At 47.7% G+C, this 13,202-nt stretch overlaps 1 protein-coding gene across 1 annotated transcript; it reads right to left on the reverse strand.

Annotated features, from left to right (window-relative positions):
- Positions 1-525: 525 nt before the first annotated feature.
- Positions 526-12,641, reverse strand: GUSB (glucuronidase beta). Its single transcript, XM_075112905.1, has 12 exons — positions 12,382-12,641; positions 10,468-10,656; positions 9,827-10,008; positions 9,159-9,301; positions 8,458-8,645; positions 7,363-7,515; positions 6,296-6,474; positions 5,774-5,920; positions 4,509-4,593; positions 2,764-2,940; positions 2,018-2,153; positions 526-751 (listed from the first exon to the last, which is right to left on the reverse strand). The coding sequence occupies exons 1-12, from the start codon at positions 12,616-12,618 to the stop codon at positions 594-596; spliced, it is 1,974 nt and encodes a 657-aa protein (XP_074969006.1). The 5' UTR covers positions 12,619-12,641; the 3' UTR covers positions 526-593.
- Positions 12,642-13,202: the final 561 nt, after the last annotated feature.

Here is a 13,202-nt window from a genome sequence, read left to right on the forward strand (position 1 = left end):
CCACCTGCTGCTGTAGTATGAATCCCATACTGTACTGGAGTATGTTGGGTATCCTCACAGAAGTGGTGGTTCATACACTTCCTAAATGCTGTGAACTCAGAATTTCTCAGCCAGCCACTACCTTCTGTCCAGCAAGAGAAGCTGTATAAATCGTGCTCTTCAGTAATCCTGTGGACAACTTGCTGTGATCGGAGTAGTGTAACTGTTAGGGGAGTATAACTGGAAAACCTCATTTGCATTGGAGGGATGTGGTCTTCATTGAGAGTAACTTGGATTTTTTTAAGTTAGTCAACATTCAATTGTGTCATGTAAGTTTTTTGTTTGCTATAAATAGATATCTCAGTCAGGACCTCTAACTTCAGCTCCTAGAAACTCTGAATATAAATTTTAGTACTTGGAAACAGGAAGCCTACCGACATGGCTAAGCATAGGAAACCAGTGTTTCTGAGGTGCTTTGTATCATAGTAACTACTTCAGGTGGACTAGAAATTGCATTAGACATGCAAAACTTGAGTCAGGCATAAATATTATTTCAACAGAAATTTAATGAACAAGTTCAGCACAGTAGTACCCAGCCACTATACCTTTTGATTTCATTTTAGAAAGAGAGAGTGTGATTTTATTATAGGAGGAAGACAGCTTGATTCATTTGCAATCTTCCAGTATCTTTCTCTAAGAACAAATGCAGCTGATTTGGGCTGTCGTTGGCGGGTAAATATTCCTTTCTTGTTCCCCAAAACACGTGTGGTCCCTGTAGAGAGGTTATAAAATAAAGCAAGTGTGTATAAAATGCTCTTATATCCGCTACTGTGAACTGCTATGATGTATGTACTAAATCAGGTTAGGTGGAAGAGACCTATGCACTTTCTTCTACACATAGTCAGGTACAACGGGGAACTTGGCAGATGTAATTTGTGTCATCTTGGCAAGATTAACTGAAGTAACTGAGCAATATAGCTGCAGTTCATTGTATTTACAACTGTTAAGTTGATGACAGTTAATTTGGGCATGCCTGTTAACTTGATCAGTGTTATATTTACAGAAGTTCCTTCTGCCATTAGTTCCACCTTGAAATTTTATGGTGAAAATGTTGATTACTGTTTGACTGTACTATCCTTTAGTGGTGTCCATATCCTTTTTGCCTATTTCAGTTTTCATAGGAGTCCAGAAAAATGATCACAACATGTAAAGATTCTAGAACTGCATATGCTTATGTGTACTTGTCCACATTTTCTCCGTCCTCCTATTTGAAACTAATACTATTCTGGCTGCTTCTCTGCGATGACTTAGTTTTCTAATACCTATATTGGTGCTCTACAGATTATTCCTAATGGTGTTTCTCTGCCTGAATTTAACACTGACTGTTCACCACCCTAACTCACTGCAGGTGGCACATACATAACTGGTTCCTTACTAGGTCTCTTTCTGCGTTGTAATAGTTTAATTTCTGAGTGACTGTCTGCACTGTGGATTTAGTGCCCCATACTTTCTGAATGCACTTATTTATTAATAGTGGATGGAGTGCCATCATAGTTGTCTACTAGTGTGGCATCTGGTCCTCCTTTGCTAAGCCTCTATACCAAGTTAATAATACATTATTTAAGGTGCTCTGTTACTAAGGGCAGTTACAGGTGAAATATGAAGCAAGGAGATGCATCGCTAACAGCTGACTGAAGCTTTGAATTGAGGATGGCCAAGAAATAAAGTAACCTGGCTCTGCTCACAAGCTTCCCTTGCATTCTGCCCTAGTGCAGAGTCTCATGTTCTGGGTAGCATCTTTGCAGGTGGGACATCTAGGAGTTCAAGCTGGGGAGAGAGGACATGTTAAGTACAGGCAGGACCTTCCCTCCTGGCTCTGGTCACGCTGGACTTTGTCACAGAAATCAGCTGTGCTCTATCTCGGTAAGCAGAGGGCCCTTTTGTCCTACACTACAGTACAATATTCTTTGTGTATAATAAACAATTTATAACTCTCCATCCTCCCTGTGAGTTTATTAGAATATAAATACAAGCTTACCTTGATTAGTCATGAAGTCAGCAAAATTCCATATGAGCTCCCCAATCACATACTCTTTCCTCTTTTTGTCAAAAACGGAATGGTACTCTTTTAGCATAGCTTTCTGATACTCCTCACTGAACATAAGAGGTGGATCCTACAGCCAGGAAAAAGAGGTGGCCTCGAATTAAGGTGACAGTTAATCTCAGCAAAGGCTCTGTAGGTTAACCCCCTATTTGCTGGGGACGTGCTTCCTGAAGACAAGCTTTACAGCTGCTTGGTCTTTTCATTGCTGTTGCATTAACAATGGCTATTTAGTGACCATTAGCACACACAAAATACAAACATAATGCCAGATATACTTGTGGGGGAGTCCATCGTTCTGCTTGGCAGTGGTGCTTTATCACGATAGGTACAGGAGTGCCACCCCTTCTGTGCAGGACAGCATCATGAAATGAGTGTCCAGGCTCCAGTGTCTTCCAATTAAGCATTTTCTACAAATGCAAAGTAGAGATTTCAAAGTGCTCAGTGCTTTTACTCAAAGCTAAAACCTCTTTAGGCAGAATCTAACCTTTGTTAGTCAGTGGCAAAGCTCACTGATTTCAGTGGAGGAGAATTAAAATCCTGGAGTCTTCTGGACACTTCCAGGCTAATGCATCTCAAAACTAGGAAGTCAGGCTAATGGTACCCATCTCTTCTAATTACATTTATCTGACCTTGTAAGAAGAGCAGTGCTTTTTTCCATCTAGGGTGTCTATAACACTTACACTATGAAGCCCAGGAACCGCGTCCGCTCCATATTCACTCTGGATAATGGGTTTTTGGTAGGCTTTATACCAGTTCTCAAACTGTGTTGTGAGTTGTAGAGGAATAACTTCCAGGTGGCCTGGGTCATGATACCAGGAGAAGTAGCTATTTACGCAGATTACATCCACATAAGGAGCCTACAGAAAACAAGGTGAGAGTGTTTTGTCTCAGAGCTCAAAGCAGACAGCCTTCACTCATAAAGCTAAATCCTTTTGGCTCATTTCATGGAATCCAGTTTTATTATATGTAGAATAAAGTCTTTTTCCCCATCACTCAGCCCCTCCCAACACGACATCTTTCCTATAAAAAAAGCAGGATAAATTTAATAAGCTAACAGCATATTAATTTGGCATTTTTCTTACAGACTTAGGAAGTCACAGCAGAGTTAGACAAGATCAACCCATTTCATCCTCAGGTTTGTTAGAAGTTTTTGAGTTTCCATGATGTCTATGGCTTGCTGGTACATTTAGATGTACTTTTGAGTATTGGAATGTGATTATCAAGTTAGTGGTCAAATACTTTGACTAGCAGCTAAATTTGTGCATCAATGGTGCAATACTAAGCATTCTGCAAGTTATATGCCATTTCTACCACATGGACAGTATGATAACAAGGCACAAAGCCCACTAAAGATAAAGTGATGTCATATGTAACTTGTTCAATGTTCTCTTAACATGTTTTGTAATAAAAGAAAAAAGTTCTAATATCACATCGGTGTATGAGATCTGTTATTTGGTTTTGGTTTTCTGTATTGTCTCAGACTAGTCAGAACATGCTAGTGGGGATGGGATGTCAGAGTCTGTGTGTGTGCCTGCTGAAACAGCAATATCCAAGAGCAGATCCCTGCTGGGCTCCTTCAGGACTAAGGCCACCAGGTTTTTCTCCTGAGGTGGGGAGGAACAGACCTCTGAGAGTTACAGAAGGCTGTTCCTGTTAATTGTGGGGTAGTTTAAAATAAATAAAGTGTAACCTGTGTCCCCGTGCAGGGACATGTGCTGCTAATATGTACCTACAAACTCACCTGCCAGCAGTGTTTCTTGTGCAGCAGTGGCAAGTACTATAAAGCCATCTTGAAAAATTAAAAGTGACATAGGGACTACCCTGGAAGCAGATTTATGTGTGTTAAAGGTCCTTGGTTCATGCTGTGGCCAGCTTAAGGCACAGATGGCCAAGAAAAGTGCCTTTTGACTATTTTATACAGCTCTAGGACTTCAATTATGAAGCTGGAAGAGCTTTTAGATGATTCAGCATTAACAGACATCTGCCAAAGAACAGCTAGAGCAGTTTAAAGCAGGAATTAAAGCAAAGCTTCCTTCCTTTAGACTTCTACAAGGGCTGTTAGCATTTTAAAGAGGTTTAAGCTTTGGTTTAATTGCAAGTGAAAATCCTGAGCATTAGTAAACACAATGAGTGGAATAGCAAAGTATGATGATGTTAATAGAATCCAGGGGTCTGATCCTGCATATTTCACTCAAGGCAAAGAACTATTCTGTTACAGATATTTTTTTTTCAGCTGGACTACAACTACAGGATAAGGTGCTTTGTACTAGAAAGAAAAATATAAGTGGTGGTCTACCTCTCCCTGTTAAATATGTCCGGTAAACTTGGGGAGGCGGGGGAAAAAGAGCAGTTTATGAAATGACAAGAAAAAGAAATTTAATGTATGAATTTAAAAAAATAAAGCTAGAAAATAAAGTAAACTTACACCACGATCAAGAGCGTAATTAGCATCTGTCACAAAGGTTACTGGTCTGGACGGATCGAGAGCTTTAGTGTGAGCTATCACTGTCCTGTTTGCAAACAGTAAAGCAAGAGTTCAGCAACAGCATGGAGAAGCACAGCCCCATTTCCCCAAGCTCTCTGTCCTTTCAACCCTGCCCCAGGCATTTGGAGCTGCTTTCGATTTAGCAGGCAGAGTATTTTTAATTAAATAGTGCAGGATACTTAGTTATCGTCTGCTATAACATGCCTGCAATTCTAGCCAGTTCTGCAGGAGTATAAATATCATGGCAGAGACCTTTATCTGTCATGAAGTTGGTTGCTATCCCACCTGAAAAAAAGAGCAGACGTATACTAAATGCAGGCATGTTAATTTGGCTGTTGGTGCCAGCAGCTTGCAAGTTGGTGAAGGGATGATGAGTTTGGTCATGGAAATGGGAGAAGGGTAGCAGGAAGTTTCTGAACAATTCTTGGGCTGTGTTTCTGCAATAGCACGAGCCCCTAGCCCTACACCACAGCAGGCAGAGCAGTCAAAGGTTGGCCGCTTTTGCGGAAACCCTGAATGAGGAAGATGAGACAGAATGGGAGGGTCAAGTTCTGCTACTACCTTGACATTGCAGGAGGGTGGTGGATCATTCTGAAGAATGTAAATTCACAGTTACCTTTTAATGCACCTACAGCTACTTGGGACAGTCTGCCACCCCATTATAGAGATGACTCTTGGCTATCCAAAGCTTAAAACTCTTTAAAAATAAAACCAAAGGCTCTGTAGGCACTAGAAACAGTGGCTTTGAAGTGGGGTGTCACAATCCCCTGCAGAACAAATGACTAGCTCTAACTGAAGAACCTTGTCTTCAGAATTAAAGGCCAATTATTTTACAGCTTCACTGTAATTTTCAAATAATTTAGCACCCATCTTCCATTGGTAACAAGGAATAAACCTGTTCCCATCAGGTCTGCTTTTGCTTGACCCTTAGGTCAAGAAGAGATGGTCAGACCAAATGGACTCGTGGTAGTTTTGCAGAGCCCTACTGGTTCAGGAACAACAGGCTGAGACTATTATGCAGTTCTGAGCATCAGTTCAACACATGCAGCAGTTACACTTTTAGTTTGTACCTGTAGGTACTGTTTTAGCGTTCCCAAAAAATGTTTGCCCTCTCTTTACTACTTCTCTGTGCCATCCCAAAAGAAAGAAGATGCATATCTGCCACGATCCAAGCCTCAGCTCTGGGTACAAGCAGAAGCACTTACTTGAAGTAGTAAGCTGCTGGGGGCAGCTCTGATGCCGGCTCATTGGCTACTGACCACATCACGACTGACGGCCTGTTCTTATCCCTGCGGATCAGCTCCTCCATCACAACAAGATGATGCTGCAAGGACTTGTTCCCAAAGCTCTCGCTTAAAGACAAAAGGAAGTGAGACCCAGTGAGGTGAGGGCATAAAATCCATCCTCTTTGCTTTTCCCTGTGAAAACTCAAGCCTCTGGGGTATATAAGCACAGCTCAGCCTTGATGCGGAATATGGCTTCTGCCCTATTTCCCCAAAGCCCTCTGCACAGTTCGGGGCTGTGGTTTGAGTCATTAATTGAATCAGACCAAATGATGCGATGTCCACGTGGCAAAATGCCCTCTGGTTGCCCAACCTCACTAGGCACACGTGGTGCAACGGGCTGATTTCTAAATAGAGCAAAGTACTTCCATTATCAGGACAACTGGCACTGTGGCAGGGATGAACATAGCAAGAAGGGGAAGGGTCCTTTGAGCGATTGCTTACGGCATTTTAATCCCCACTGCCGGGCACTCGTCGATCACCACGATGCCGTTGGCATCACACAGGTCCATGATCTCCTCAGCGTAGGGGTAGTGGCTGGTGCGGAAAGAGTTTGCGCCCAGCCAGCGCAGCAGGTTGAAGTCCTTCACGACCAGGGGCCAGTCAAGGCCTTTGCCACGGATCTGGTGGAGGGGGGGAGAGACATCACACCCTGTCACACTGCTGGGCCTGAGCTTCTCCTCACGCATTAGCTAGGCACTACCGCTTCCCTGCTCAGTCCCAGAGCATTTCCAGCCCCAGGTGCCATTTCTAGCTGACTGTGCCACCTCTCCTTTCAGTGTTTGCCTTTCTGAGAGGCACTGCCACATGCACGCTCAGAACACGGTTGTTTGGAGAACCAGAGGGCATGGCAGTTGCAACCAAGCTGCTGGCGCTGCTGCTGCCGTTTCGGGGAGCTGCTCTGCCCTGCCTGGGCTGCCCGCTCCCTCCCTTTCACAGGTGTTATCCGTGAGGTGGGCTGGGAAGGACAGGGTGAAGGAGGGCCCGCACCGGCGGGGCTCTGTGCCTCCCTCCGAGGAGAGCCCGCGCTCCCGGGCCCCGCGAAGGAGGCGCGCCCGCCACCCCGCAGCGCGCAGCTGGGCCGGGGCGGGTCTGCCCCGCGCGGACGGAGCCTCTGCCGCGGCTGCGGGGCCTCCCCGTGGCCGCGCCGCGCCTCGCAGCCCTGCGGCTCCTCCGCGGCTCCGACCTCCCGCCGGAGGCTGTCCCCGGCACCTCCCGGGGCGGGAAACCTGAGACACGCTATTTCTGACTGGAAGCCATGGCTGGGAGAGAGTTTAGCTCCTCAGCAAGGACACCCGGGCCTGCCCATGCGCCCCGAGAGGATGACTATGGCAGGACTGGGCATGGTGTCCCCTTAATGCTGGTAAAAGCTCACCCTGGCAGCTCCCAGCCTGGGAGAAGGGTGTGAGGAAACAGCCCCTTGGAGTGGAGAGGGGAGGCAAGAGCAGGCGCCTCAGTGGCACAACGCAAGGGGCCATTAGGTGCCCCCACCACAGGTGCCGCACACTTACATCCGCATCTTCGTGCTTATTGACGCCGTGGAAGTAGAAGGGCCTGCCATTGATGAGGAACTGTGTGCTGGTGACGTGGACGGTGCGGATGCCGACCGGGAGCGTGTACATATCCTCCAGCAACACCCCATTTGCCTGTGCCTGCATTTTCACCTGGATTTCCAAAGGGGAGACAGAAATGACGTGCTGGGCTTCGCAAGGATGCCCTGTCCTCCTTCCCACTTGTCTGTAAGGGCTATCCTGACTGCCCGTCCATTTCCCAGCCCTGCCTCGGCACTGTGCCTGCTCCTCGACACTGCTTCGTCTGATTCTTGTGGTCCCCATGTACCTCCTCAGGGAAGGAGAAAGGTCTGACTAAACAGAAAACAGAAATCCAAGCTGTGGAAGTTGAAGGATGAAGAATGAACCCCAGATGACCCTTTTTGGGCTTGCTCACCCTAAGAGCTTCAGTTTCTTTTCTACTTGCTCTTCTGGGCCATTTCATCCTCCCAGGCAAGAGAGCGGTACACATTTCCGCCCTGCACCTCGATATCAGGCAATGACTGAAATGTCAGCTGCTCATAAGAGATATGAACCTGAGACCCTGGAAACTCACAGCATCTCCATCTGCCCTAATTCCTGCATCTAAACATCACTACTCATCAATTCACACAGTCTTCCAGGCTCATGCTATCGACACTGAACTCTTGTCTTGCAGCGTGGGAAGAACGTTCATTGCATTGCAAAGCATGTGGAAGAGGTTAGTGGCGTGCTCCTCAGAGACTCTGCTTTTGCGATATCTCCTCCCCTGTATTGTCTCAAATGGTCCTTTTGCAAGGGATGGAGGGGGCCCTAGATATGAAAGGCAAGTATCTGAGAGTGTGTGCGTGCACTCCGGGCATGCTCCCCTCTTCTCACCAACAGACCTTTCAGTTCAGCATCCCAGAAGCTGGCAAAGCTTGATTTGATTACTTTATAATTGACAATGCCTCTCTGGTCACATGCACAGGATCCATGGAAGAAGATGAGTATGGAAGATGGACCATATGGCAGTTCCTTAACACCACCAGACAGTCAGAGGAAATATGCACAGAAAGGAAGAAATGTCACTGTTACCTCTAAGGAGTAGCGGTATCCAGGGTTCTCGTGCATCAGGTAAGGCCACCAAAGATTTGGGTTCAGGACTTTTAGCTCTCCAGCGGTCCCATTGCCCATAGCAACCACTTCCCCTTCTTGGTCACGTAAACTCAGGGACAAGGAGTAGAGTGTGCTGCCAACAACCGATACCCGGTATTGCACCATTGCTAGTTCAAAGGAAACAGAAGACAATCAGAGGCTGCCATGAAAGGAAAAATGCATGCATCATGTTGGAGGGTTTTCACATAGAGCAGCATTAAAAAAAGAGGGAGATGTAGAACAAGTGTGGCATGAATTGAGTATGAGAAGCATGACCTGTCTGTCTTGAGGTCCAGAAACTTCCAGCAAGGTCTGCCAGTCACACAACTCTGTTACTTAGAGATAAAGCTGCTTTAAGTGGCAGGAATACCGCCCCTACTGAGAAATTCTACTTTGAGAAACACCCGATCATCCTTTCACTTTAACAGTAGTCTCTTGCAAGCACTTCTTTTTTTTTTCTTATTACTCTGAACTCTTTACTGTATTCTTGCAGCTGCTGAGCTGTGCAATAGACCAGCTCAGGTCCAAGAGAAAGCCACTACGAAACAAATTCAATCAGACTTTTGCAGGATATTTTCTCTGCTGCCCTTGTTATCTCCATTTGGAGCCTGAGGTAGCTGCTGTAATTGTTCTGGACCTACCAATGCTCTCTGATGAGGTAGTTGTCACAGTAATATCATCTATGTAGACAGAAGGAGTGGTGTAAAGCACAACCGGGCGATGGATCCCAGCATAATTAAAGAAATCAAACCTGATGTTCTGTACAAAATAGTTCTTGGGATACCTGAGTGAGCAAGACAGGAGAAATGGCTACATTATGTTTCATGACAACAGAACTGAAGGCAGCATATGAATGCTAGCAATGTAAATTAGTCATTTAAAAATAGATGCTAGCTGGTATAATAGTCTTTACAAGAGGATGGATCTATCTCTCAGTAGTGCTACTGCTGCTGCACTGCTGGGGACTACCAGTTAATAAACATCTAATGCACTGAATAGGTTTGAGCCTTCAGGATAGCTGGTACTTGCAGTTTCCAGCTGAACTCAAGCATCTCAGATCTGCCACTGATTCAGCTTGGCAAATCACTTAATCTCAGTTCCCTGTATATAAAATAGATGCAATAACTCAGTGCAGATTCTTTATAACACCAAAGCTTAAACTCCTCCCTGCTTGACTGGTGAATTTTGGCGTAAATACAACCTATGCTTTCAAAAGTTGCTTGGAGGGTCTTATGAACCAGCAGCTGAATAAATTCTCATTCTCTCATCCCTGAGATAAGCTCAGCAGTACAGTGCTTTAGCAACTCACCTTGTTTTGTCATTCATGTACTGAATTGACCCCGGAGGCAGAGTATGGAGAGTCAGAGTGTTGTTGAGAGCAACAGTGATGCGGCAGGGGACCCCTGGGCTGCCCTGGACAACGCTGCTTATATCTGCTTCAAAAGGGAGGTGCCCCCCTTCATGCTCCACGACTTGCACTCCGTTGACCCACTGCAGGAGAAGACACCCATGAGCCCAAGAGGCAGGCCTACTGGGGTTTTGTGGCAAGCATAGCAGGGAGAAGGAAAGGAGCCCGGCAAAGGGCAGTCAGGATTCCCAGTGACAGAGCCTCGCTCTGGACTCTTACCCTTTGAGGGATCAGTCTAGCAGCCCTTCCTTTACTAGGAGCTAGGTCTGGGTCATATATAAGCAAGTGTCACTGAGAGACACTCCTTTGGGCAGACCCTGTTGCAAGGATACGTTTTAGTTACTAGTCCTGATATTGGAGGATCAGAGAAGAGACACTTGGGAAACAGCCAAGTTCTTGGCTGGAGGAAAACAGCCAGGAGTTAAGAAAATAGCAAAGTGATATAAAATCTAGGCAGAGATATGTGTGCTGAGGAAGTCATAGGACAGATTTTAGGGCAGCATGACTTTGGAAGCACATGGACGATTTCCCATGCAACGTACCACAATGGAGTAGTAATGGGCACTACCGAAACGGAGCACCACTCTGGTGTTTAGGTCATCCTGAAGCCAGCGGGGAGGAAGCAGTACCTCCTTCTCATACCAAACCCAGCCGATGTAGTTCTCCAAGCTGGGGTCTTGAGTGATATCGTTGAAGCTGGCAGGCACTGGCATGTCAATAACAGGACCACTCTGGCAGGAATTGCAGAGAAAGGGAGGGAACAGAACATTTAAAAAAAGACAAATTTTACTGTCTTGGCTGTCTAACCTGTATTGCTGGAGGTGCTCTCTTCCACTGACAGCCTTACAATCCCTTTGCCAAGTAGAAATACTTGGGAAAACCTGTTTAGAAACTGGTGTGGTCTGTCACAGGTCCTGTACAAGTCCTGCTTAACATCAGGCCGATGAACTTGTCAGTTCCTCCAGGAAGAAGCTGCTCATATCTTTTTCCCCTCCTGATTTTATTAATGGCTCTGATATTGCAGAATCAGAAAAGTGAGGGGGAAAATAGCAAATGCCCAGGTCGCTGTTTCAGCCCGAGACTTCCCACAAACTGCAGTTTCCCCTGCACAGTTCTAGCTGTTTGGTGAGCAATGCTGGTGGTGTGGTGTCAGTTCACTGGCTCAGGGTGCTGCTTGTCAGGCTAAGAGCTGTAGTAGGAGGGTGGCAAGAGTCACAGATATTTTAGGCAGATGCCCCAGGCAAGGTCCATGGAGACTGGGATGGGTCCAGTCTTCCTCACTCCCTGGAAGCAACATCAGTTCCTCAGGATTACAACAGAGCCAATTCACTTGCTTGTTTTTAATATAAGGATTATAGGCAGGCAGTGTCAAAATACATTTAATGTTGAGGGAACCGGATGCTATTGCAAAGTAGAGCTGTTCATTTTTAGCACCTGCTGCACTTGTGATGTTGCTTAAATGAGCGCTGCAGCAGCGCACAGCTGCAACAGCTTCCCCTTTCCTACGGAAGCCTTTCCACGGAGAGCGGAACGAGGAAGGTCTGGCTGCCCGGGGGTGAGCACCACATGTGCAGCTGACTCAGCACTGAACCCAGCCGGCACTGCAGAGAAACTCATAGCCCTTACCAGACATCAGAAAATCCTAGCAGGAAAATCCATGGACGATGAAGTGGATTTTCTAGTATCTGATAAAGGACAACCTTTGACTGGGTTGGCCATAATGTGTGTCGCCTTCAGGGAGATTCTCTGATGTCTAAAGTAGGTTGAGTGTACACATCTAAGCCTCCCTGTGGGGGGACATAGTGCAGGATTCCTCTCCTCTGGCTGTCTTTATGCAAAACTTCTAGCAGCATAGTGTCTTTCAGCTCTTCTCTCCTTCCACAATTTGGCAAAAAATTGGCCAAAGGGCTAAGATAGAAATGATGAAGGACATACATTTTATGCATAGAATACACTTCTTTCTTTCAAGTAACAGTGTTAATTTCATAACGGATTTCAGTTACACTAGAGCACGTTTATCTGCACTCAGCTACTTTGGAACAAATAATTCAGGAGTGCCCTTTGCAGGCATGTTTTTGTTTATTCTATGCTGCGGACGATCAGCCAGCCTTCCTTTTGCAGCACAGCGATTTCTATGACAGCTAAAGCTGGCTGCCGTTCCTCCAAACGCTTTCTGGCTACGGAGCAGAAGCGGGATAATCAGAGACTGCTGTTTTCGTCGCTCGGTAATTAGACAGCCCCTTAAGAAACACTCCTCGTAACGGCGGGGCTTCGCGCAGGGCAGGAGGCAAAGCGCAGCCGCTCCGTGAGCCTGGTGGGGTGGGAGGGGGCACCGGTGCTCTCGGAGAGAGGGGAACCCCGCTTTGAGGGGGCCCTCCCGGGAGAAGAGGAGAGCCCCTCCGCCGCCCGCCCCGCCCGGAGAAGGGCCGGCCCCGCCGCGCCGCGCCCCGCGGTACCTGCCGGAGCGGCTGCCGGTACCAGCGATGCACAAAGCCCGCGTCCCTGCCCGGCGAGAAGTCGGCGCGGAAACTCCAGACGCCACCGAGCTCCTTCCGCTCCCGGGAGGGGGTCTCCCGGGGGTACAGCATGCCGCCGGGCAGGGCCGCCGCCCGCCCCAGCGCCAGCAGCAGGAGCAGGCGGCAGCCCCCCGCCGCGCCGCGGCCCACCCCGCCGCCTGAGGCTCCCGCCGCCATCTTGGTTGTGGGCAGTGCCCAGGCGGCGGCGGGGCGCGGCGGCGGCAGGTCCCGCCCGCCACAGCCGGCACGCCGGGCCGGGAGGGGCCGCTGCAGAGCCCCGCCGGGCCGGGGGCAGCCGCGGGGGGCGGCGGGCGCTGCCGGCAGCGTGGTGCAAGCACACCTGGGGACGTTGGGCTGCGTCCGGCATCGCCGGGTTTCCGGGGGATTCCTTTATTTAGTTATCTATTTGCTTGCTTTTGTTCCTTCCCGGAGGCCGCCGTTGAATGAGAGGGCAAGAAGTTACTGGAACCGGCAGCGAGCGCCGATGGCCGGGCGGCACCCTGGGGACCGGCGGGAGGAGGAGCTCTGCATTAGGAAACCACGCCTGGGCTCATTTTGCAGCGCGGTGGCGTTTCCTATTTAAACCAGGACCCTCAGAACTCTGCCAGGAATAAAGCAGGACGGAGAAAAGTGTCGCCGGGTAAGGGAGGAAGGCAATACCATCGGCTTGATTGTAATTTCAACAGCGCATTTATTAGTAGCCTGTGTTGGTTTCCTGGATGAGAGCGTGTACTTCCATGTGCAACATGCACCTGTCAGTC

The sequence above is a fragment of the Phalacrocorax aristotelis genome, chromosome 18, assembly GCF_949628215.1.
Source record: "Phalacrocorax aristotelis chromosome 18, bGulAri2.1, whole genome shotgun sequence".
Taxonomy (NCBI): Eukaryota; Metazoa; Chordata; class Aves; order Suliformes; family Phalacrocoracidae; genus Phalacrocorax; species Phalacrocorax aristotelis.